Source organism: Panthera tigris, chromosome D1 (assembly GCF_018350195.1).
Source record: "Panthera tigris isolate Pti1 chromosome D1, P.tigris_Pti1_mat1.1, whole genome shotgun sequence".
In the NCBI taxonomy this organism is placed as follows: domain Eukaryota; kingdom Metazoa; phylum Chordata; class Mammalia; order Carnivora; family Felidae; genus Panthera; species Panthera tigris.
Window position 1 is genome coordinate 89,274,695 of NC_056669.1, and position 26,154 is coordinate 89,300,848.

The 26,154-nt window shown below is 47.0% G+C and overlaps 1 protein-coding gene across 12 annotated transcripts in view; it reads left to right on the forward strand.

Moving 5' to 3' along the window:
* PRR5L (proline rich 5 like) overlaps window positions 1-26,154 on the forward strand; it is a 76,999-nt gene that overhangs the window by 17,671 nt on the left and 33,174 nt on the right. For 11 of the 12 annotated variants that reach the window (XR_006208665.1, XR_006208664.1, XM_042959439.1 and 8 more), the window contains exons 2-4: window positions 2,723-3,011; window positions 4,344-4,424; window positions 19,501-19,549. Coding sequence is in view for 10 of the 12 variants with exons in the window: in XM_042959439.1 (XP_042815373.1) it covers window positions 2,848-3,011; window positions 4,344-4,424; window positions 19,501-19,549 (294 nt within the window). In the remaining 2 variants the exon portion in view is untranslated. The remainder of the gene's footprint in view (window positions 1-2,722; window positions 3,012-4,343; window positions 4,425-19,500; window positions 19,550-26,154) is intronic. The other variant, XM_042959443.1, reaches the window with a different exon arrangement.

Consider the following 26,154-nt stretch of genomic DNA (forward strand, 5'->3'; position numbering starts at 1 on the left):
AGAATGTACTCCCCTCTCCACCTGGAGACTGACGTGTATGGCTGGGATCCATCTTTTTCTTCCAGCACTGGTTCGTGGGAAACAGCAGCATTAGCTGGTGGGAGAGGTGGCCTTGAGAATACGTCCGGGCTCAACCCTAACCCCTCGAGAAAAAAGTGACTCTAACCTTGGTGCCGTTTCCTCTGTCCTTTACTCCGACCAGCTCCCAAACTCGTTTTAACTCAGTGATTTAGACTTTAGGTTCACTGGAGAGTCAGAGACTGAAATGAAAGGAATAGAGGCTGTGAGGAAAGCAAGCTTTGGGCTCCAGCAGAAACAGGACCACGCTCGAGGGTCTTGGGTCTGCCATTCTGCTGGACACACATCACACCATCTCATGTCGTCTCTCATCGGTCCTGTGCAGTTGGCACTGCTAACAGCTGTGGACTCTTGGACTCAGTGTGCCCAGGTCACACAGCTGGGGAGGGGCCCAGTTAAGACTCGAACCCGGGTTCACTCCAAAGCCATTGCCATTAGCCACAAAGTCATTAAGTCCTAGGAACTGCTCAGGGGACAGTATCCTTGAACCTAGTTCTGCAAGGTAGGGTAGATTTAGATAAGCATAGGGGAAGGAAAAGGAAGGGAATTCCGGGGAAGGGAAGCAGTAAATATAGTTCAGGTGGGGAGAGGGAGGAAGCATAGGCTGGAACCATGCCTACCGGTTTGTAAGCTCCACAGGGCAGCCACCACGTTGTCCAGAGCCACCATTATATCCCGGATACGTAAGTGAGTGGCTGTTGCATAGGGTGTGGTCAATAAATATTGATTGCTTAAAAATCGAACTGCCCTACAATCCAGCAGTTGCACTACCAGGTAATTACACAAGAAATACAAAAACACTAAGTCAAAGGGATACATGCACCCGTATGTTGATAGCAGCATTGTTCACAATAGCCAAACTATGGAAACAACCCAAGTGTCCGTCGACTGATGAATGGATAAAGCAGATATGGTGTATACATATATACAATGGACTATTATTCAGCCATAAAAAGGACAAAATCTTGCCATTTGCAATGACATGGATGGAGCTAGAGAGTATCATGCTAAGTGAAGTAAGTCAGAGAAAGACAAATACCGTATGATTTCACCTATATGGAATTTAAGAAAACAAACGAGCAAAGGAAAAAAAAGAGGGAAGCAAATCAAGAAACAGACCCTTCACTACAGAGAACAAACTGATGGTTACCAGACGGGAGGTGGGTGAAGTAGGTGTTGGGGATTAAGAGTACACTTACTGGGGAGCCTGGGTGGCTCAGTCAGTGGATCGTCCTACTCTTGATTTCCACTCAGGTCATGATGTGAGTTCGAGCCCCACATCGGGCTCCACGCTGATAGTACAGAGCCTGCTTGGAATTCTCTCTCTGCCCCTCCCCCCTCCAAGATAAACAAATTAAAAAAAAAAGTATACACTTCTCATGATGAGTACCGGGTGTTGTATGGAAATATTAAATCACTGTGTTGTACACCTGAATCCAATACAATGCTATAAGTTAATTAACTAGAATTAAAAGTTATTAAAAAAATAAAATCAGGAAAGAAAATAAATATTGATTGTGTGTGTGAATACACAGATAGCTGTTTTCTCAATAGACCTTGAGCCTCTTGAGGGCAGGGATCACATCTTAGAAATCTTTGGATGCTTTACAGCTCCCAGTGGTTAATAAATAATGAACACTCAGTAAATATGCTCTTACAGAATGAATGAATGAATGAATGAATGGCAGGTAAGGGATGGTGGGATGTGTCTGAGTGAGGAGGTATTGATACTTTGGAAAATACTGAGCAATACACATGGGCTGGCATGCTAAGGGCATATCATGGAAGGTCTTTAGTGCCAAGAGAAGGAGTTTTTGTGTTCTCCTTGAGGCACTTTTTTTTTTTAATGTTTATTTTTTTTTTTTTAATTTTTTTTTTTAACATTTATTTATTTTTGAGACAGAGAGAGACAGAGCATGAACAGGGGAGGGGCAGAGAGAGAGGGAGACACAGAATCCGAAACAGGCCCCAGGCTCTGAGCTGTCAGCACAGAGCCTGACTCGGGGCTCGAACTCATGGACCGTGAGATCATGACCTGAGCCGAAGTCGGACGCTTAACCGACCAAGCCACCCAGGCACCCCAATGTTTATTTATTTTTGAGAGAGACAGAGACAGAGTGTGAGTGGGGCAGGGGCAGAGAGTAAGGGAGACAGAATCCGGAGCAGGCTCCAGGCTCTGGGCAAGCTGTCAGCACAGAGCCTGACGCGGGGCTCAGACTCACAAACCACAAGATCATGACCTGAGCCAAAGTCAGACGCTCAACCGACTGAGCCATCCAGGCGCCCCCAGGCATTTTTGAAAAAGCCATCTCTTTAATGCGCAATGTTGCAGGGTCTACAGAAACCCAGCCAGTGCCCATGCTTTGGCATTTGTAGGCATTTAGAACCACATTCAAGCACAACTTAGAAATCACTTTTCTGTAGGATTGACTCAACCTGTTCCCATTGTTGCTGCCTTCCCACTTTGGGGTAACCAGACGGAGCCCCGTATAAATGCATGAGTGGGAGCGTGTAGGGTATAGATGTTATTTCAGGACTGGAGTTGTTTTTAACATAGCGCGGCCGGAAAATCCCAGCCAACCTCGTCTAAGAAATGTTCTGCCCGACGCGGGAGTTTTCAATAAAAGCTTTCCTCTCTTTTCAGGTGTGGGCTAAGTTTGTGGTTTTAAGAAAGCCTGAGGGCCGGAAGGCAGCCCCGGAAGAAGCCCCTGCCCGTGGGCCGCTGGAACCTTGTGGTACAGAGGAGAAGCCGTCCCCTCCCCCGGACTTATGACCCGTGGCTTCGCGCCCAGTGTGCCCACCGCGTTCCACGAGATGGGCTCCTTCCGCAGGCCCCGGCCACGCTTCATGAGCTCCCCGGTGCTCAGCGATCTGCCCCGCTTCCAAGCCACACGGCAGGCCCTGCAGCTGAGCTCCAGCTCGGCCTGGAACAGGTAACGGGGGCTGGTAGTCCTGGGGTGGAGGGCCAGGGGACTGGCTTAGCGTCTGCTCCTCCTGAGAGCCCTGCTTCAGAAGGTCGGCATTATGTATACAGGCACATTTTCTTGCGGAGACCGTATCCGCTGGCCTGCCTTGTTTGGGTGGAGACAAGGTGGGCCACCGGGGGCCTCCGGGCTACCAGAGTCTGTTAGCCAGTCCGGGACAGTTGGGTTGGAATTTACAGTGACAGTTCATGCTCCTTAGTCACGCCCAAGACTGTTCGAGTACCCAGGGCTGGGGCCATGTAAGTCACCTATAACCTATTTGGGAAGATAAGACCTGTATCTGTGAAAAGCTAAGTGAGGGGTATGAACCAAGGACTAGCCGTACCTGTGAGCCACAGGTGGATGGGAAAGGAGACACTGCGCTTTTATGGGTGTCTGGCTGACTTTTTGTACACCAAGCATCGAGTAGCGACTGAATCAACACTGCGTCTTGTGTTCCTGTGGGCTACTACTTTTCAAATCTAGCAGTTACTCTTTGGATGAATTAAATGCATCACTATTTTAAAGCATTCCTGAATTCTTTGTCCTTTGGTTCATTTTGGATTTTCTCAGTGAATGCGCACCTCTTCTGATGGGGAAGAAGAGGGGGCTGTGAAACGTTCTGCTATGGATGGATCCATGTTCTTTAAAAAAGGCTTTGGATCCTTGATAAAGACAAGATTGTAATCTGCTCCTTGCTGAAATACCTGGCTGGAGTCTCAGGGCACCTAGAGTTAAGACTTAACTGTGGCTCCTCGAGGGACTAACCCCCTACACCTCACAGGAGGGGGAATGGAAGGGGCAAGAGAGGCTGGCCTCGGTGAAACTCTTCCAAAGAAAAACTGTTTAAAGGCAAGGAATTAGCATTTTATATTAGCCCCAGGCATGGAGGCTGCCTTGTGAGGACAGGGACCTTCTAGGTGAAGGAACCCAGTTGGCTCCTGCTTGTAGCAAGCGCCATTTTGGATTCCTCCAGGCACAGATCCTGAGAGCAGATCCCACCACCTGCCCTTGATCAGTGCTGTTTGCCATCAGGGCCACCAGCGAGGCAAGCGAGGAAGACCTGCAGGCCTTTGAGAGAGTGGAGGGAGAGGAGCTGCTTTTGGATCCTTTTGGCCTCGGTCTTTGTTTCTCTCCAAGGACCCTGGGAAGGAAATGATGGTTTCCAGGGACGGAAAGTGGGCCATTTTTGTGCCATGTGCTTCCTGGCCCTTACACTTGCCTTTAGCTCAGAGCTGCTTGTTGAGTTTGCCCCAGGCAGGCAGATCCTCTAACCAGGGGTCATTTCTGTTTACCCTGTAGTGTGCAGACGGCCGTGATCAATGTCTTCAAAGGGGGTGGCTTGCAAAGCAACGAACTCTATGCACTGAACGAAAACATCAGGTATGTGGATGGCCAGGTCACGGACTGTTCTCCCCTGGTGGGATTGAGCTGGGGCAGGGGGACTATCCCCCATCGGGAGCCCTATCTTAAGGTTTTTGTCTGCTTGGTTCTTGTTGCTTCTGTTGACTTTGATGTGGCTCATGTGGCTATTAAGTTCTGAGACCCTTACCTGTCTAGACTTCTGATCCGTAGATGGTTCATCCATTTATTCATGTATATAACATCTGTCAGGGGGGCAGAGGGTTGATACACAGGCAGATATCACATACTGTGTAAAGATGTATTGTGCCCTCCTTAACCATTTGGTGCCATCGTAGGCAAGATGGCCTCGTGGTTGGAACCAGACTGCTTGGGATTTTGTCACTCTTAACACTTCTGTTAAGACCTGGCCAAGTGACTTACCCACTTGGTATAAAGTGGTTTATACCCCTCACTTAGCTTTTCACAGATACAGGTCTGTGACTTAACACTTCTGGCCAAGTGACTTACCAACTTCTTTGTGCCTCAGTTTCCTCTTACATGAAACAGGGATGAGAAACGTGCCTCCTTCCATAGGATTCTTTTTTTTTTTTTTAGTGTTTTTATTTATTTTTGAGACAGAGAGAGACAGAGCATAAGCAGGGGAGGGGCAGAAAGAGAGGGAGACACAGAATCCGAAGCAGGCTCCAGGCTCCGAGCTGTCAGCACAGAGCCCGATGCAGGGCTTGAACTCACAGACTGTGAGATCATGACCTGAGCCGAAGTCGGATGCTTAACCGACTGAGCCACCCAGGTGCCCCCATAGGATTCTTATGAAGGTTTAAATCAAGTTATTCTATAAATGACCTGTTAGAACAGGGTTGGAGCACACTGAGAACTGATAGCTCTTATTACTGTCCATGTTGTCTCTGTCATTACCATTACGTCTTGGAGATACAGCTCTCAACAGGACGTGGTCCTTGAGGGGTTTATTGCCTTCCAGAATCTTCCCAGTAGAATAGTGTCAGCTTTTCGTAAATGTATTCACTCGTTCAACAAATATTTGAGTGCCTCCTTATTGGCCAGGCACTGGAGAGACAACTTGGAGCAGAGATAGATGTGGACCCCGCTCTTCTGGCATTTATATCCAGTCAGGGAGATGATCGTTAGCCAACTAATCATACAAGTAAGATGTTAAAGAGCCGCTTTGACAGCTCCTGTGATGCAGCTGATGTGATGAAAGCATGTTAGCGTGACTTCCTCTTGCCAAGGAGTGGCGATGTCCTGCCGATGCTGTCTTCTGGAGGATCAGTGGGAATTAACTAGGTGAAGAGGGTTCCGGCTGGTGGGAACTGCAGGTGCAAAGGTCCTGCGGTGGCAGTGAGCAAGAAGCCAAAAGAAGGCCCACGTGTGTAGAATACCAGAGGCTGGGGGGTGGGTGGTTGGGTTTGTGTCTTGGTGAAATGAGGGCAGAGAGGCAGGCAGGGCCCAGAGCACTAGGACCTCCTGGGGACAGGAGGTTGTACATCAGCCGTTCTGGTGTGTTAAGTGCAGAACATCAAGGCTAAAGCCCCAACCCTGGAGGGAGCAGAACAATAAACAAGGCCATTATCTGAGTCCTGTTTACATTTAGTTAAGTCTTATTTTAAGGGTCAGTGAGGTGTTTTAAGAGCTCATTAAAACCTTTAGGGCTCCGAAATAAACCAGGCTGTGTTGAATTTCTACCCAGGAGCTTGAATTCCACCTAATAATTACACAAATATGGGAAGAGACAATAGAGCTTGTCTAGCCCAAGGCCTCCTTTTACAGAGGAGGAAACTGAGGCCCCACAAACTTGAGTGACAGGGGCAAAGCTAGGTCAGCCAACCTCTGGGTTGTAAGAAATCTATTTTACTCCAAGAACTAAGATCCTGGCCTCTCTGTGAGGGTTCTTGAGCTCACAGTGGAAGTAAAAATAAATAAAACAGTGACTCAGGAATGTGCTAATTGTTCCTCACTTTGGAAGACTGGTCCTGAAATTGTACTTAAAATCTTTGTTCGTGGGCAGCTAGGAAAAGTACTGGCCACACCAGATTCCACCAGCCCTTTCAGCCCAGGGGCTGCTAACTCAGAAGCCTTCAGGTGCCAAGTGGGTGTTCTGAATGGGTAAGGTCGCCTGGGTGCATGGAGGTGAGAGGTCACCTTCTGATGAGAGGGGATTGCCCTGGCAGAACGCAGGGCCGGTGACATGTCAACCTATCTCTCAAACAGAATTTGAGATTTTTTTTTTGCATGAAACTTCCTGGCTTTTAAATGTTGATTAAATAACCCAAAGTTCCCCCAAACATTAGTTCAGGACAAACAAAACACATCTGTGGGCTGAATGTGACCAATAGGCTACCTATTGGCAAGATGAACCACGGCGTGCATCAGGTCATTGCTGATGGGGGCTGTTGTAGCACAAAGGCCGTGTGAGGGATGGACGTTCCAGGAAAAGCTCTGGGCACCTTTCACATACATCGGCCCATTCAACTGTCCTCACAGCCCTGTGAGGCGACCATGGTTCTCATAGTTTATCCATAAAATTGTGGATAAGAAAAATCAAATGACTCGTCCAAGGTCACCCAGCTGTGTAAAGGGTGCAGTCAGGATCTGAACTCCTGGCTGATTCAGGCACCTGTATTAGTTTGCTCAGGCTGCCATAACAAATACCGCAGACTGGGGGTTTAATAATAGACATTTATTTCTCACTGTTCTGGAAGCTGGGAAGTCTCAGGTCAAGATGCCAGCAGGTTCGGTCCCTGGTGAGAGTCCAGTTCCTGGCCGCTGGCTCACCGCGTCCTTACAGGCCTCTCCTTCGTATTTAGCAGCCTCTCTGTGTTTCTTCTTATAAGGCCACTAATCCCATCTTGAGGACCCCATGCTCATGACCGCATCGGAACCTGATGACCTCCCAGAGGCCCCATCTCCAAATATCATCACTGGGAGGGTAGGGCTTTAGGTTCTTTGTACCGTATTGTAGAGTCTGAGAGGTTTTAGGCTGGAAGAAAGGTTAACCTGGCGGTCTTGGTGTTTCCTTCTGCATTCCTTCCACGAGGCCCCTGGGACCCCATCTTTCATCATGCGCTGTGATTCTTAACACCCCTCTGAGAGGCGTAACACCCTCCCCCAAACTCCCTTCCAGTGTTGGGTCTAGTTCCCTATGTTTGGGGCAGTTTTCAGGCTGGTGAGAAGTACATGTAGTTGGGGTTTGACACTGATTGTCCAGATATGACCTGAGTCCAGAATAAGTCAAAACTGTCAAAAACCAGAGTTTGAGTTGCCACGATTGTGGACCTTCTATTCTCTGGCCTTCTCTAGGATAGTGATTAAAATAGAGATGGGTTTTCACATCACACTCAGAGTTACATGACTGAGAATGTGAAACACACCCTGGGCAGATGTGTGACCTGGTCCCAAGTTGAGTAAAGTGAGCTGGCCTGGCATGTGTGCCCACGTCTGCAAGTGCCTGCACAGAAATACATGCCACTGTCCCTTAGTTCAGCAATTAAAATGCCAAAATGGGCATGCCACTCGCTGGTTACATTCAGGTAGACATTTGGGATTTGATTTTCCTTTTCTTTGCTCTTTTCGAAGACCTGTTCGCAGAATAGGTCCATACACTCAACAGGGTTGAGGCATGACCGGTGGGGAGGGTGTATGTGAGGGTGGGGGAACCGGACAATAGGCACATAGAGAAGAGAATATGGAAGGAGGGGAGACTAGTGATTCTCAAGCCCACTTTGCAATCAGTTGTGAGAGGTCTTTGTCCCAGAAGATCTGTGTGGGTCCAATAGAATTTGTGAACATGTTAAGAGAGTAGCGTCCCGATTCAGAGAGACTGGGGATCAAGACTTAGACTAGCTGTGTGACGTTGGGCAAGTTACTTCATTTTTCTTGGTCTCTGTTTTTCCTTTTATAACATGAGGATAATAATAGCGTCAACCTGATGGTGGTTTGGGGAGACTGAGATAATGCCACACACACCATTAGTCCAGGATCCAGTGCATAAGAAATGTTAACCATTATTGGGGTGCCTGGGTGGTTCAGTCGGTAAAGCATCGATTTCGGCTCAGGTCATTCATGATCCTCATGGTCTGTGAGTTCAAGCCCCATATCTGGGTCTGTGCTGACAGCTCAGAACCTGGAGGCTGCTTCGGATTTTGTATCTCCCTCCCTTTCTGCCCCTCCCCTGTTCACGCTCTGTCTCTCAAAAATAAACATTGAAAAAAAAATGTTTTTTAATGTTAACCATTATTATTCCTACTATTGTGAGATTTTAGTAATAATGAAGTGATGAATGATGGGTGAGAGCAGAGGGGCAGTATGATGACTCATTGCATGAATGGAATTGTGTAGAGATTTCTCTAGCAATTTGGATGCGGGGAGCTCACTTTGAATGAGAGCGGTCCGGGACAGGCCCCTCCAAGAATGTGCTGGACTTGAAATTTGGGTGAGCCGGAGTTCCAACCAGGAGCCAGCTGTTTCTCCTTTCCTCAGAGACAAGAGTGAGAGGAAATGACTCCATTCTCCATTCTACTCAAGCCAAATGGTAATCAACTTTGATGGACTGTCCAAGTCCAGAGTCAAAGCCGAAATCAGCTTCCTCAGGTCACCCTGGCCAGCCCTGGCCTTCTTTCTAATGGCGGACTTAGTATGTGCCCAGGAAATGTGAATTCATTTACACATTAGCCGATGCAAAGGATGACCAGGAAGGTAGAGGCCTTATGTAACTAGGTTTTATAATGCAGTCAGTACAAACAATTGGTCCTTCAGTTATCAAGAATGAATTCCAGTTTAAATTTTGGCAGGTAGAGTTTGGGGTAGTTACGGGGAAGAACTTTGGTAAGGATGGGCAAGTTCTAAAACACATTATTAGATCAAGAGTAAGATGTGGAGACCTTTTAAGAGCAAATTGATCAGGAATGTCCACACCTCAATAAAGCAGCAATTTTTCCCAAATACGTCCAGGCATATGGTCATTCAGTATGAAGACTGTAAATCAGAGTTGCCTTAAAGCAGGCCTTGCATATTCTTATATCCCTAGAGGCAAGAAAATGACTGTTTAGAATAGACCTATTCTAGTGAGATCGCTGGTCATCACCGTCCACAATTCTGCCTGCCCTCAAATTCCATCTGCCCTGACTGGGGCTGGCCCTGAGTATCCTGTTGGTTTCGGTTTTCCGTGGGGCATTGATGTGGTTTTCTGTTTGTTTGCTTTTAAAGTTTACTTATTTATTTTGAGAGAGAGCAAGCGTGAGTGGGGAGGGGCAGAGAGAGAGGGAGAGAAAGAATCCCAAGCAGGCTCCACACTGTCCGTATAGAGCCTGACTCGGGGCTCGAGCTCACGCACCGTGAGATCATGCCCTGAGCCAAAATCAAGACCGACTGAGCCACCCAGGTGCCCCCGTGTGGTTTTTAATACCCTCCCAGCTTCAATCCTGATGTGGCTGCATTTTGGCAGTGGGGACGCGTCTGGGTCTGAGGCCTGGGTTCCCTGGGTTTTCCCAGGAACCAGACTGTCCAAACCTCTCTGACACAGGAGCACCCTCCTTCCTTTTCAGCCAACTGTTCTACGGATTGTGTGTGACTACGAAGAGTTAGAGAAGTATGAGAAACCTATGATTTACATTTGCTGGTTCTTACGAGAACCTGTACAAGTAGATTCTTGAAAGTGCTTTCAGTTTTTGATTGGTGGGGGGGCGTGTGTGGAGGGAGAGGCCACTGGTGCTTTTATTCATGTAGTCAGTGGATATTGGTGGATGCTGTACCGGATACTGGGCCAGGTTTGGAGGAAGCTATTGAAGTAGGTGGTTCTAGCTCTTGGGGAGCTTCCTGCAGAGTGAGTGGGGGGCCCTGCATAGGTGGTGGTGACCCTACTGTGTCTTCAGTGGGGTGTTAGCAGAATCCAGAGTGCCGGCGGGGGGGCAGAGGATAGGCACGTAATTATTTGGGGGAAGGTGACACCTCAGTTGAAATCTGAAGGATGAGCAGGCAAGGGTGAGGTGGAAAGGGCAACTGAGGCCATGACCTCCTTGCTGTACTTCTGTCTCCATGGCCTCCCACCCTCTGCTTCTCCCCCCAGGAGGATTTTTTTTTTCTCTCTCTGCAGAAATGAATGCTCAGAGACAAGGGTTCCGGAAACCAGAGATGAGTTATCTGCAGCTGGCCTGAGGCAGGAAACTCACATTTTCCTTCTGTCTCCAACCACACTGCTTCTGTTCTTGTTGGGAGGGAGGCAGCATGGAGGAAACCCCAGAGATTTTCAAGGAAAGAGGAGGTTCCAAGAACCATGCTTGATCTTTGATGGCTCTGAGTCGACACGCCCTCCTTCTGAGTCATTTGGCTGCCCGAGTCCCCCCGAAAGGGAACGCACCTCAGGTTTTCCCATCTCTGTGAGGGAGCCTGGTGACTGTGGCAGGACCCTCAACCCCGGGGAAGAGCTGGGAAGAGCTGGAAAAGGAGGAGACTTTGGCCGCGGCCCACAGGCTGGCAGAGTTTGAGGCGAGACTCCCTGAGGTGATGATAATAGCAGACATTTACGTAGTGTTTAGTACATGCCAGGCTTGCTTCTCAGTGCTTTCACTGTGTCAGTTCTTCTAAAACTCACCACACCTCTATGAGACGGGTACTGTATCCCTGTCTTGTGGATGAGGAAATAGAGGCACGGAGAAATGGGACGACTTGCCCAGAGTCGTACCGCTGGGATTTGAACCCGAGCCTCCTGTGATCTTAAACTTCTAGTAAGTAGGCTGCAGGAGGCACACAGAGATGGCCTTGTCCAGATTTAGGCCTGACGTCCCAGGGCACAGAATCGTTACCACATCAGAGGGAAGCAGGGTGCTGTCTTCTGAGGGCCCTACTTTGGGAGGGCTTGAGGTGGAGTCTCTTTTCAGCCCAGGTGGCCCTGCCTGAGTGTGTGTTGTTTTTCTCTCTGCTCCGGTTGGTAAACACATTTGATTTTGGGGGAGGGAAGGGTAGCTAAAGGGAAGTGACAAATGGGAAGCCTCTGGGGCTGGCCCCGTGTGGTGGTTGGTCTGCACAGTGTTTAGAAATGTGGATATCTCCCCTAAAAATCCAGGCCTCTCTGGAAAGTTCACGTCGGGCAGCGCTGGATGTGCAGCCTGGCCTGGAACTGATCAGCTCCCCTCCAGGAGCCAAGGCCCGGCTGCTGGCTTTAGAGAAGCCCACTACAGCCCCCCCGCTATTCATGCCCACCTGCTTCCCTCACCCACCTTGCCTACCTGCCCCTGTGAGCCTGTGGGGTGCCATGGACCGACTTTCAGGTTGGCCTCGCGTTGAGTGAGGATCTGTATACATGGCCCTGGGCAAGGTTCTGAGCGTCTGTCTCATCTTGCAGATGAGGATAAATTCCTACCACAGAGGCACTGGAGAATCAGCAGCCCTGTGCGTCAACTGCCTAGCAACGTGCGTGTGACATAATTAGGTCAACCTTTCCTCCATCTTTTTCACTGTCCCCAGTGCCACCCACTGGGGTGCAGGAAACTGAGATGTATGGGAGTCCTGGCATTTTGCCTGAGTCATGGACACCACTTCCAGTGGCCCCGATAGAACGGACCCAAGGAGGAAATGGGGCATTTCCATGTTAGTGCTTAAAGGTGCCACTTCCTTGGGGCGCCTGGATGGCTCGGTCAGTTAAAGCATCTGACTTCAGCTCAGGTCACGATCTCACGGTTTGTGAGTTTGAGCCCGGCTTTGGGTGAGCTCGAGCCGCACTTCTCTCTCTCTCTCCCTCTCTGTCTCTGCCCCATCTCTCATCTTCGGAGGATTTCGCAGTCGGGTTGGCGGGACACTGATCAGCATAGCATCAGTAACCGAGTCTGCAGGTCCCCTGCTGTTCCTGGATCCTGAGGAAGTGGGGTTGGACCCCGCCAAGGGACCAGGTTGGAGGGCCTGAGTACGTGGGGCAGCCCCTAATTGCCAAATGGCACAGAAACGTCGAACAACTCATCTGGCTGTCCTGACGCGTGCTGGTTAAACACGAGCCCCGTGGCATCTGTCTCCAAACTGCTTCGTCATCCCTTGGGATTTTGCTGCTTTGGGTCTTTCCGCACGTGCAAGGGAGATCATGGCTCATACCCGAGGTGGTTTCTCTACATCCTTCGTGCCGCTCCTGCGCTGCCTGTCACCCTGTGGTCCCCACGCCCCCCAACCAGCATCCAGCTCCGGCAGGGCCTTGTTTACTTTCGAGTCCACAGAAGTGGGAAGTTGACAAGACGGTGAGGGGCGAGATGGCGAGTCTGTGTAATAACAGGAAATCTTGTCATCTGGGGTGGTGTCTCGCCCAGTCAGCCTGGGAGGGAGAAGGGGTGAGATAATACAGACCAGTGAGTGGTTCCCCATTTCTTTCCCTATTGTGGCCTTTTTGGCTTCTGACTGAACTTCATGCTCTGTTTCGCTTTGGGGCCGGGTCCACATAAGTGTTCCTTTGCCATTACTCCTGGGGCGCATTACTCCTGAGGCCCCACTTCCTTCTTCTGGCTCCGTGGCTGCAGCTGCCACTAGGGGTGGTGGTGGTTAGCTTAGGATTCGGTTTCCACACGAAACCTGGCATGGAGGCCCCGTACGTGAAACAGATGAAGCATCTCATTAAGCTGAGATGTTACTTCCATCTTCGTCACAGCCACATTTCCCCCCAAGTATGGCCCCATCCTATGCCTTTACCCTTAAATCAGTGAGGTCTGGCCCTAGTGTCCAGGCCCCTTCATGAGTCTCACCTGGGTCCTTAATGTCAGGTCTGGGAAATGCTGGCCCGGCTGTCCTTTTAAGAAGATGCTGGAGCTCCTGGGTGGCTCAGTCGGTTGAGCATCCAACTCTTTGATTTCAGCTCAGGTCATGATCCCAGGGTCATGTGATCAAGCCCCATGTCAGGCTCTGTGGTGAGCGTAGAGCCTGCTTGACATTCTCTCTCTCTCTCTCTCTCTCTCTCTCTCTCTCTGTCTCCCTCTCTCTTCCTTCTTCTGCCCCCTCCCTTGCTCATGCATGCACTTTCTCTCTCTTAAAAAAAAAAAGATGCCAAGAAGCAGTGAAATTGAGTTCTTGGGAGTGTGGGCTTCAGGGTCTGCAGCCCTGGGTAGAATATGCACCTGCTGAGTCTTGTGTGTGCCAGGCTTCTTCTGGGAACTAACTGGTCTAGGATGAACTCCCTTAACCCTTACGCTATCTGCGGAGTAGGGATCCTCATTACCCCTGAACTCCAGCTGGGGAGCAGATACAAGGGACTAACCTGGGACATTGACTTACAAAGGTTATTGCTGACAACAGTTTTGAGGCCCAGGAGCTGCCTCTTGGTCCTCCCACTCTGTGAGGCTCCTCCCATCTTGTCCTGTGCTTGCTGCACACCCTCCTGAGTGACCTCTGAGCATTGGTTTCCTTAAAAAGTGGAGCTGTCACTACAACCGTATGGCTTTGTTTCTAGCTTACAGGAGGAAACACATGTTGTGTATGTTGTGGAAAACAGTGCCTGGCACCTAGTAAGTGCTTAGTGAAGCTTTAACTGGGGGAAAAGATCGTCCAGCTCCATCCTAAGAGCAGTTTATTTCTTCTTCCTTATTTATTTGCTGCAATAAGTCCCTACTTTCCTGTCTTCAGGGAAAACACCCTAGGAAAGGGTGGAAAAAGTGGAAGAGGGATGCTGGATTCTTGGCCCCTGTGCCTGAGACAGAGCATGCATCGTAAGGATTGGAGATCAGAGATTTCCTGTCTTTTGCATCTAGGGAACCACAAACCATAGGCTCGTTAATTCTGTTGTCTTCCTCCTGCTTTGCTCTTCTTTCTCGTGCTTTACAGACTAAACTGGCAAAGTTGGTGAGGAAGTTACAGGGCGAGTTGTTTTTCTGTGAATGTAGGTCCGCATACCTCTAATGCCTTGATACTTACGCTCTCCATTTTTGGAGACATTGGTGCACCTGGTGGCTCCTGAGACCTTGGCCCCGGTGAGAAGAAATCACTGTCCGAGCCCTGCCTATCCCTTCTCTTAGCGTCTAGTCTAGCACCGTGGCTGGCACACCGCAGGTGGTCAGGAAATGGTTGTGATTCAGTGAATGAATTCATGGATCTCTCTTCTCTTATCAGTCACTCTGGAGGGAAGCGACTGCCGAGTTCCCCCTGGGGATGGTGTATCATGACAGAGGGGTGGAAAATCCCTCTTTCTCTCAGTTCAGCTAAGATCATGTTTTTCAGAAGTACTCGTTCCTTGTAAACCCAGTGCAAGCAGAATAAACACCGAGTAGAGAAACAGGTTGGAGATTTTGTGGTATGACTCAGCGGCAGTCTGCTCTCCGATGGCTGGGCCAGCTCTGGCCTTTCCTCCCCGCTTTTCTCTCTGAGTTGAATTCTCAGGCTGCCAGGCTGAGGAGGGTTTGCGTTGGCAGGTTCTCTGCTTGTGGGGTTCTCCGTTCCCTAGGACTGCCTGCTTCCTGACATCACGCCCTTGATGGGAACTCACTCCCAGAATTCCTTCGCAGCTGCATCTCGTGGTAACCTTGGGGGTGGTTCTTGTTAATTACAAATTTTTAAAATTTAAAATTTTAAAATTTAAAAATTAAATTTTAAAAATTCAATAGGACTTTGTTTACAGGGTATTAAACATTTATATAGTGAGTTGTACCTTGAAGAATCTCCCTCTCCTGTACCCCAGAAACCCAGCTCTCATTCAAGCCCCCGCAAAGATAATTATTATAACAGCAATTTAGTGGACTTTCTCCCAGACCTTCCTTAGGCATATGTAAGGAACATCGATATGGAAAAGCAGCTGGGGATATTCAACAGTTCATAGGAGGTCCACAGACTGGGTTGATCTGTAGGAGAATATCCCCTAACTTCAGGGAATAAAGTTTGCTAAAGTGTTTTGTTGCCCCACCAAATTTCCAGCAACAACTTCTGCTTCCTCCGTGTCCTTACTTGGGGAGATGGAGAAGAGGAGACCAAACCCAGTATTTATATATAATCCTCTATATAATTTTTTAAATGCATACACGCTTCATGGTTTAAAAATCAAGGTGCTGGGGCGCCTGGGTGGCGCAGTCGGTTAAGCGTCCGACTTCAGCCAGGTCACGATCTCACGGTCTGTGAGTTCGAGCCCCGCGTCAGGCTCTGGGCTGATGGCTCGGAGCCTGGAGCCTGTTTCCGATTCTGTGTCTCCCTCTCTCTCTGCCCCTCCCCCGTTCATCCTCTGTCTCTCTCTGTCCCAAAAATAAATAAAAAAAGTTGAAAAAAAAAAATTAAAAAAAAAAAAAATCAAGGTGCTATTTTAGTTCAAAGGGCCTGTTGGAAACCAAATCACATCGCTCTTGCAGAACAGCAAGTGAAGAGAGCAGATTTGACAACTGAGTTCATTGGTATTCTGTAAATAAAAATCTATATATTCTTCCTTTTCTTTTATCTTTTCACAAGGTAGCATATTATACACACTATTCTGTATCCTGCATTTAAAAATTTTTTTTTTACATTTATTTATTTTTGGTAGAGAGAAACAGAGCACAAGTGGGGGAGAGGCAGAGAGAGAAGGAGACACAGAATCCGAGGCAGGCTCCAGGCTCCAAGCTGTCAGCACAGAGCCCAACGTGGGGCTCGAACTCCCAAACCGCGAGATCATAACCTGAGCCAAAGTCGGAAGCTTAACCGACTGAGCCACCCAGGCGCCCCTGTATCCTGCATTTTTAAAAAATTAATTTTTGTATCATTAGAGTTCTTCCCTCTGTCTCTAACAATTGCATAAAATTCCATTGTATGAATGAACCACAATTTTTTATGAGCACTATTGGTGCCCATTTTTATTGATTCCTGTATTTTCCTGCAGCAAAAACTCTGTACACATATGCAGTGACCTTGTGTAATGCATAGCATGCCCAGAAGTCCGACGGGTTTTGTAAGGGACAGAGCAACTTACTGACACGCCTACCCGGGATAACAGAATGTTGGCTTCAGTGATCCAATGGGGTCAGTTCTGTTCAGCTAGGTCTAACAATAATACCTAGTGGACTGGGTTTTAAACTCAGGATAGATGAAAGGACAAGTGTCTCATTCTCTTACCATACCTGGTTATAAATGGTCCATGGTGCTTTAAGTTTATAAAGCGGGTTGTTGTGCACATTCCTGTGCGGGTTCCCCCTCGGTAAAGGACTGAGGATCGCCCTCATCAGTGTGCAGGAAGCAGCTCTCTGTGGTCTGTGGCTTGTTCCCATCCATCACCCTCCCATCGCTCCTGGTGCGGCTGCTTGTAGCTTCAGAGTCCTTTCTTCTGTGCCTTTGTCTTGGTGGTTATGTCAGGTTCACTCCTTAGCCTCTGCTCCTTTATCAGCTGATTTCTACCCCGTGCTTTGTGTTCCCTTAACGCTCTGCAGAATTCTGTCTGCGGCCATGGCTTGCTGCAGCCCTCGCCTTACCATAAGGTGCTGTATCTCCCCCTCACTGGAGGCCCCAGCCTTTCTGCATGCCCTGATAGGTAGGGGAAGATACTTCTTGGATTCCTCACTTGGGTAACATCAGGATGCACTCAGAGTGCCATTGTGAAATGTCCCTGGGCAGTCATCGCCTGTTTAACCATGTCTAGCCTCCATTAACAACTGTTACATTTGCATAGGTCCCTCCTCCAACGTGCTCCAGTAGGGTTTTCCATGGTTGTTGACCTTGAAGGACTACCCTTACCCCTGACCTCTTTCTCCTTCCATTTTACCCAAAGCATCTTCATGAGCACAGAGTTTCCCAGCACAGATTCCTCAGAATGCCAATTCCATAGCGTATTATTTGGTCTCAGAGCCGTGTCAGCCCCTCAGCATTATGGGTACCTGAGATGTGTGTGGGAAACTTCATTTGAAGTAGCCCATTATTAGGACTTGGTTTTCTAAGTCCTTTTGAGGAAGCCTGGCTTCTTCACCTATGGTTTTGAGGCTTCCCAGTGGCCATGAAGACTTCCCAGTGGCCAGCAGTCAGAAGCAGCCTCTCTGACTCTTCCTGTTTGAGAGCCCCCATCTGTGGCTGCCCGCCAGGTTTCTGTTTTCTGTCTGAGAGACACTTCTAACCTCCAAGAGCAGCGATGAGCAACCTGCCCTCAGCCTCCTGACTGATGAAGGTTCCCCTGTTTCTGTCAGACCTGCCCACCATCTGGGAGAGCTTCTGGGTTGTGTTGATGGGGCAGCCTTCCAGGAGACTGCCATTAAATTGGATCTCAAGATGCGGTATCCACACAGGCACATTGTCTTGGGAAAAAGAAGGTATTTTCCGTGTGCAACCCGTGTTTGCAGCTTTCCAGGGCTCTTTCTGGTGTGAGAATTGAGATCATGGGTGTCTCTTTCTCTTTTTTGATCCCGTTGCATCGATGATCTGCACATAATGATACCTCACTGTCACTTCCTGTTTCTCCAGGACACGGAGAACATGTGGGAACACATTTTGGGGGCGGGGGAGTTGATATCCAGCGGGGGTTGTCAGAAGGCTGAGCCTTTGCTCCTTAATGACCGTGGCTGGTGGGGTGAAACAATTTGAAGTCAATGAGGAGTGTACCCTCTAGGGAGCATGTTGGATCCGGAGAGCCAGTTATTCATGTTTTTAGATTCATTGCCTTGTTTGGATCAAGTTAAAGAAGGATCAGTAGGGTGGTCCCACGATTTGTCACAGGGAGATGGGGACCTGGTGCCAACACCTCTATTTTTAAAATTCTTTTTTAGCTCTAAAGACTCTCTGAAATTATCCTGCGAGTATATTTATTAACACACTATCGATCCACACCACCGAGACCTCATCTGTCTTGGTTGTTCACTTCCATCCACCTGGTGCTGGCCCAGTGTCTGGCACGTCAAGGGAAGCTCAATAAACTGGATAAATAAAATCTGTTTTCCCTGTTGTAGCCCCCTTTGAACGACTGCCTCAGTCACTTGGGGGGGGGGGTGGTAAGACCATCCAAACTATGGCACCATGTTGAATGTCTCTGATGGATTTGGAGGAGAGACAGAGTGGGATTATGGGGAAAGATGTTGAATTTGCAGAAGGCCTGGGTTTGAATCTTCACTCTGCCACTGGGGGCCTCTCTGAGCCTCTGTTTCTTTACTTATATTGGAGGATAATAATTGCCCTCCTCTCACACATACTTTACAGTTCTTCAATCCTTGGCTGAAGAATGCATGAAAAATATGTTTTAAACCATAAAGTCTACAAATATGGAAGATTACAAAATTATGGTCTTTCTCTCTTTCCTTTTCTTTTCTTTCTTTTTTTTTTTCTTTTTTCTTTTTTCTTTTTTTTTCTTTTTTCTTTTTTTTTCTTTTTTCTTTTTTTTTCTTTTTCTTTTTTCTTTTTTTTTCTTTTTCTTTTTTCTTTTTTCTTCTTTTTCTTTTTTCTTTTTTTTTCTTTTTTCTTTTTTCTTCTTTTTCTTTTTTCTTTTTTCTTCTTTTTTCTTTTTTCTTTTTTTTTCTTTTTTCTTTTTTCTTTTTTTTTTTTTTTTTTTCTTTTTTCTTTTTTTTTTTTTTTTTTTTCTTTTTTCTTTTTTTTTTTTTTTCTTTTTTTTTCTTTTTTCTTTTTTTTTTTTTCTTTTTTCTTTTTTCTTTTTTTTTTTTTTTTCTTTTTTCTTCTTTTTCTTTTTTCTTTTTTTTTCTTTTTTCTTTTTTCTTCTTTTTCTTTTTTCTTTTTTTTTCTTTTTTCTTTTTTCTTTTTTCTTTTTTCTTTTTTTTTCTTTTTTCTTTTTTCTTTTTTCTTTTTTCTTTTTTTTTTCTTTTTTCTTTTTTCTTTTTTTTTCTTTTTTTTTTTTTTTTTTTTTTTTTTTTTTTTTGCTTCCCATGAAGCCAGAGTCCCCTAGCTTGCTTCTACCAACTCTATTAGAATTAGAATCTCCCGCGACTGCCCTCTGGCGATGGTTGTCTTTGTAGAGCGAACTAAGGAACAGATACCCTTTTAGGACTTCCATTGCCTGAATCCCATAATAACTTTGGTACAGAGGTATTATTAGAGCCTAGCACACTCCTTTCTTAGACCTGGCCTTGGCCCCTATGCCACTGGGGAGCACTCTATCATCGTATGTGTCCGTGAGTTAGGCACCGGGAGCTCTACTATCATGGGCTGCTTGATGGTGTTTCTCTCTCCCCAGGAGGCTGCTGAAGAGTGAACTTGGATCATTCATTACAGACTATTTCCAGGTAAGCTGTGTGAGTCTGAGTATCTGTCATTATAGTGCACATGGATACATGTACCTAAAGGGATGGCCAATACCATACACCTGGGCATTCCTTCAACATCCAAAATTACATATGCCGAGTCCCTGATAATGCACAGGGCCAGTGTGGTCCCTGCTTTTATGGAGATTACAGTCTTGGGCAGTGGTTCTCAGACTTCTTGGTCATCCTTACACTCTTAAAAATGATCGGTTATTTGGGTTATCTCTGTCTTCACCATATTGGAAACTGAACCTGAGAAACTTAAAAATATTTAAGTCATTTAAATAATAAACCTATTACATGTTAGTCTAAATAGCATTTTTGTGAAAAATAACTTTTCAGAATAAAAAAAAATAGAAGAGAGGCATTATTTTACGTTTGCAAATCTCTGCACCATCTGGCTTCATAGAAGATAGCCGGATGGATCCTCCTGTCTGTTTCCCATTCGGTCTGTTGTGACATTGCGCATCATGTGGTCTCTGGAAACCTGCACGGTACACTGATGGAAGATGCGAGGAAAAGGGCAAATTGTGGCTTAGTGTCATTAAGGAACTAGTTTTGACCCTGTGGAAAAGGTCTGGGGATATGGGACCTCAGACCACACTGTGGGAACTGCTCCTCTAGCAACATTCCCTCTCACCCCCCGGGTATGGCATCTAATTCGGTGTAACTGTATGTACCCTTCAGCCAAGTGACTTCTTGTCGCTAAGCCTCGTAGTCTGTTCTGTTAAAGATGATTGGATTCGGCGACCTGACACCCCTCCTGCCCAAACACTGTTGTTATGAGGCTAATGAACTCAAGGTTCCAGACTCTCTTAGAGGATGGTTTATTTTTCTTCTTCGTTTTTTCTTAATTTATTTTGAGAGTGAGAGTGTTGTGTGTGCATGAGCAGGGGAAGGGCAGAGAGAGGGGGAGAGAGAGAATCCGGAGGAGGCTCCGTGCTGTCAGCGCAGAGCCTGACCTGCGGCTTGAACTCATGAACTGTGAGATGCTAACTTGAGGTGAAATCAAGAGTCAGAAGCTTAACTAACTGAGCCACCCAGATGCCCCTCAGAGGATAGTTTCTAATTGACTGACACAAGTTGTTTTCCTGACTCCACCCACAGGCATGTGGGAGAGGGCATGGTGATGTGTTGTTTGACAGTGAGTAACTGACTGATACTTTAGTGAAGTCAGAGTTACTACTTTTCCCCGCTAATTAGCTGAGTAGGTCTCGGGCAAGATGCCTCATTTTCCCCATCTGTAAAATGGGAACAAAAATATGACCTACCTTAGAGGTCGTTGGTTTACGTGAAATAACACATGCAAAGCATTCAGCGCATAGTGTGGGTGTTGGGTGGGGGACAGAGTAGGGGAGTGGTCAAGATCGTGGCCTCTAAAGCCAGACTACCTGAGTTTAGTGCCCAGCATAGCCTCTTACCAGCTGTGTGACCTCGAGCAAGTTGCTTTACCTCTGTGTGTTTTAGTTTTCTGTTCTATAAAACCAGGGGTGTTAAGACCTAACCTTATAAGATTGTCGTGAGGACTAAATAAATTGTTATTTGTCAAGTGCTCAGAACAGTGACTAGCACAGAGGAAGACAGTAATGCGGTTATTAAACTTAACTGTATGCGTATTTGTTATTCTAAAGTGCAACCCTTTTAATGGGAAACTAACATAAAAATACCTGACATCTTGGTTTCAGATTGGTGGTGCTATTCTATACCCACGGAGAACATACTTTTATTTAAGACAGGTTAAAGAATTTTTAGATCTTAAAAACAATACTGACATTCTTTTTTTTTTCTTCCTTACCAACATTCGGGAAGCTTACATTTTTACGTGCACTTTTAAAGAATGACAGATATTAGTCCTTTAAAACACACACACACACACACACACACACACACACACACACACACAGCAGAGAATGGCCACTATAAATATGGACAAAGCAAGACCCAACAGCAGCCTGGAATTCTATCGGGTCAGATGTCTCAGCTGCTTGAAAGAAAAAGCCCCTGTCCAGGGAGAGACAAACATAAAGATTAAGAAAGAGGTAATTAGTTACAAATGTGAATCATCTCAGTTGCCCTTGACTCAAAGGTCAGCCTTGTCCTCAGTCTCTTCTCTTGCTGTCTGTAGTGATTGATTTTTAAATCCAACTACAGAGAAGTGGTTTTTCAATTGGTCCTGAAGAAACCTGCCAGGCCGGCAGCCTTCCTCGCTGACATTTAAAGTAGACAGAGTTTGGTGTGGTTTCAATCGGGTTTTAAATGTCAGTTGTCTTTTGGCACGGGGGGCTACCCCTAGGATGGGTGGGGAAGGGCACTTGGGTGGGGACTTGTTTATCTGGGAAGCCCTGAGGTTTGGGGGGGTCGGTTAATGCTGCTTACAAAGTATGCCAGCCACTTAACTAATAACCACATGTCATTTTCCATCGAGAGCTTAATCAGAGAAACGGCTTGGTGAATATTGAGTCTCTTTCTGGGGGTGTGGGGTGGGAACTGGTTTTCACAGTTTTGAATCTGGGATTTTCCTTAGTATTAGACTGGAGAGAAAGCTATCCTGGACGCTGTTTATTTAAATGTAGGTTTTAAGTCTCCTGTAGGTGCAGAGCCCTTTAAAAAAAAAAAAAAAAAAAAAAAAAAAAAAAAAAGGTGTTTGGCTCCCCAGTGCCTGGAAAGTACCTGGAACATAAGAGATGCCCAGTGAAGTTTCTTGGGAGAGAGGGAGGGGTTGTCTACCACAGATACAGGAGATGATATTAGGTGGTATGCACAATGACGTTAAGTAATACTGGTCTTCATGGCTAGAGTGTATTTTCCTTTCTTTTCCTTTCATGCTTCAGATTGTGCCCAGGGAGAGTCTCGCTTTGCACCACTGTATCTTTGACGCTCCTGCAGGACTTGGAGATCTCCCTTGTTTCAGAAAGAGAGAGCATGCCTCGAACTTAGTGTCTTCAGCTAGGAACACTGATTAGGATTTCATAAAATTTTTTTTCTTTGCCTCGAGTTGATGGTTGAGTTACATTCTGTTTATGGCAAATGATGTTGCTATAGTTTCATTTTTTAAACATATTTATGTTTTAAAAAGTGGACTGATTTAAGAAAAATAGTATGCAAAGAATAACAGTTTAGGGGACCCTGGCGATGGCCAGATGGTGAAGGTGGTTCAAGAGAGAGTCAGGTTTGGAAAGCCCAATGCTGGGCACCGCTTGAAGGTGGGCTGGTTCCAAAGCCATGCAAGGAAGAACTGTCCATGAAGGAGGATGGGAGGGAGGAGGGAGGTCCAGGAGGGAGGGCCATAGAGGCCAGCCTTCACATTCAACTAGCAGACGTGCTGTGAAGAAGGAAAAGTCTGAATGGGCTCCAGAAAGAACACGCCTCCAGCAAGGAGGAAGGAGGAAGTCCATGGACAAATAAGGAACAGATCATGAGGATGGAGGTGAGACCCCAAAGCCATGGATGTGGCTGTTGGAGAGGACGATGAATGGGCTTTTTGGGCTCTGGGCTTTTCTGTGTGACATGAAGGATCGGGTGCCCCCTCCCTGCCATCTGCATTTAGCGATGAACTCGCATCTCCTGGGACCCAGAGAGATCTCTTCTGGGTTGGGTTGGGTCGCATCTCTCCAACCCAGAGATCTCTACTTGCAGAACCTTCTCTGTGGCTCTGCTTTTGAAGGTGAGCATTCTCAATTTGTAGCTTCAAGGAAAGATTCACTGAAGGGTATCTTCAGTCAGGAATAATGAAAATGACCTGAGGTGAAGGCAGAGGAGAAGCAGGTGGGAAAAGAGTGCTTATCTTGTGTCTGCACACAGAGAAGACAGGCCATTTGATCCACAGAAGCATAGAGAGATTTCCATAAGAAACTGGCGGGAAAAAAATCTGACATTTCCAGTGTTGAATTTTCTCTTTCCCTCTGTTTTGGGCCTGGAAGGAAAGCTGGGGTTTCCCAGGGGAACTCTATCATAGAGACAGCTCTGTGGGATAACTGTTTCCTTAGAACTTTGGAAATGATGATCGGAAGTGCTCTACATTTTTCTATCACCTAATTAATGGTTAACCACGTTGGTGGTGCAGGGCATGGGGATGGGCGGGGGGTGGGGGGGTGGGGGGAGTGGCTGCAGATAGAGTATTCTGTGCTCCTGTATCTGCTGGCTGTGTTGTGTTTGTTGCAAGTTTTTACCCCAAGCCCGGAAAGTTAAATTCCCTTTGGTGAAACTAGAGTTTTGCTTGATACAGAAACTCAGTTTCTAGTCAGTCGCTCTGAACAAGATAGTACCTAGGAAAAGGGGAAATTTAGTCACCCCAGTGCCCAAAGGCCACAGATGGCCTGGTAGTGTTTGATCTAAATACTTCCATTACTGCTCATGTCTTGTGAGAGCCCCAGGAGGCCAGTCCCTCTTAGCTCATCATTATCAGGGAAGGTTCATTAAGGGCTTGTGGCACATGGCAGAACCAAAGGAGGAGACCCATGGAAGTGTCATGGTCACCGTGAAGTTTGACATTGAAGACAGAACAGGGATGTGGATACCTCTATGCAGGTACCACACAGGGTAGTGTTAGCTGAAAACCTGAGTGGATGGTAAAGGCTTACAAACAGGCCCAGGATAAGTATACTTTGTAGGGACAAAGCTGGGTGGGACTTGTAAGAATCCACAGATTCTTCCTGGGTGGAGAGATGATAAAGATTGGGGAAAATCACTTTCATGTGATTTTTTTTTTTCCAAACCCAAATTGACTAGAGGCGAAAAGTTTCAGCTCCTCTTTGGTCAGCCTGGGAGGTCTTCCCAAACACATGGGGTTCCCCAAAAGGAAAGGGGTGATTAGGTGGATGGAGGGGAGCAAGAGATGGGGCTTTGAACAAGTGGGCTGAGCTCCAGCAAAAAGACAAGGGGGGAAGATGATACCCTTAGGAGAGAAGATCGTTGCGAGGTTACGTTTTGGATTTGGCCAGTACTTGGAAGAGAGCCCTTGTGGAGTCTGTAAACTTGGGAGTGGCTCACAAACTTTGCTTGGGCACTGTGAGGGGAGGGAATGGGGTGGTGCCAGTCTGGGGGCTGCAAGAAGGACCCCTGGATGTCCCAGGCTGCACTGTGTGGGGCTGCCCGCCAGCCAGCCGCGTTCCCTGTCAGCAGCTCCGCCATGCTTAATCTCCTCGGCGATTGCCTGGAATCTGTGCAATTATTTGAATATTTTTATTGTACTTTTTCTCACATTTTATGAGGATAAGTGGGAAAATGGGCCTTGAAATTGATAACCATAGGTCTTAATATAATTGAGATAAAGATGAAAATCCGTGGGCATGCTGCAATGGCGGATCTTTAGCCTCATTGGACTTGGGTGATTGCACATTCTATTGTTAAAGAAGGAACACGTAGGTACAAAATGCTGAAAATCTATCACCCGAAGATGAGCTCCGAAGGTGAGGTGTAATTAGGGATTTTATAATCCTTTTTAGCTCTGTGGGAACAGAACTCCGAACATCATGTAAGTGTCTTGTTCCACACGAATACGTGTTTTCAGGAACCCACTATGGGTGAAATTGGGTGATTTCCTATAGAGCAGGCAGGGAATGGCAGCAGCCAGGTTTAAGGCACCAGTGAAGGGAGGTTGGAAGGCAGGGGTAGATGCTGGGAATGCACGTGTGTTCCGATAAGTGCAAACATTCAGCAGTTCAGTGGCCATGAGGGGTAAAGACTGAGTTGGAAGGGCTGAGAAATACTTGTTAGGCATGGAAGGCACCAGGGCAACTGTCTCTGAGGCTGCTTAAGAGCTATATGGAGGGGACGCCTGGGTGGCTCAGTCAGTTAAGCGTCTGACTTTGGTTCAGGTCATGATCTCATGGTCAGTGAGTTCGAGCCCTGTGTCAGGCTCTGTACTGACAGCCCAGAGCCTGGAGGCTGCTTCAGACTCTGTGTCTCCTTCTCTTTCTCTCTGTCCCTCTTCCACTCACACTCTGTCTCTGTCTCTCTCTCAAAAATGAATAAATTTTTTTTTTTTTTAAAAAGGGTTATATGGAGGACAAAAACATCCATAGTCACGACGGTGAACATTTTCATGCATTTATGCACCAGCCACTCTTTGAAGCTGATGGTTCTCGAAGTGTGGTCCCCGGACCAGCATCTTCCGCACCACCTGAGAGCGCGTTGCCAAGGCAGATTTTCAGGCCCCTCCTCAGACTCACAGAATCAGACACTGTGGGGATGGGGCCCAGAACTCTGTGATTCTGATACCTAATCAAGTCTGAGAAAACGCTGGAAGCATTTTCCCTGTGCCAAGTCACTTATTCCTCCTGACAGCTGATGAGGAAGATTTTGTTATTACTGTTCTGCAGATACTATGACTGCAGCTCTCAGAAGGGAGGTTATCCAAGATCGCACAGCTGGTAAAATGCAGAGCAAGTGTCAGACCCAGGCCCTCTGGCCATGGAAGAAAAATCTTCTGGATTATACTCTAAATGTTAAAATGCCCGTAAGGCATTCCCTGAAAAACTCCACGGAAGAGAAATGTCTGTGTTTTTAAATTTTATTTATTTATTTTTGGTGTCCAGAGAAACAGACAGGGACTGTTTTCCAGCTTCCTTTAAAATGAATTTTTTAAG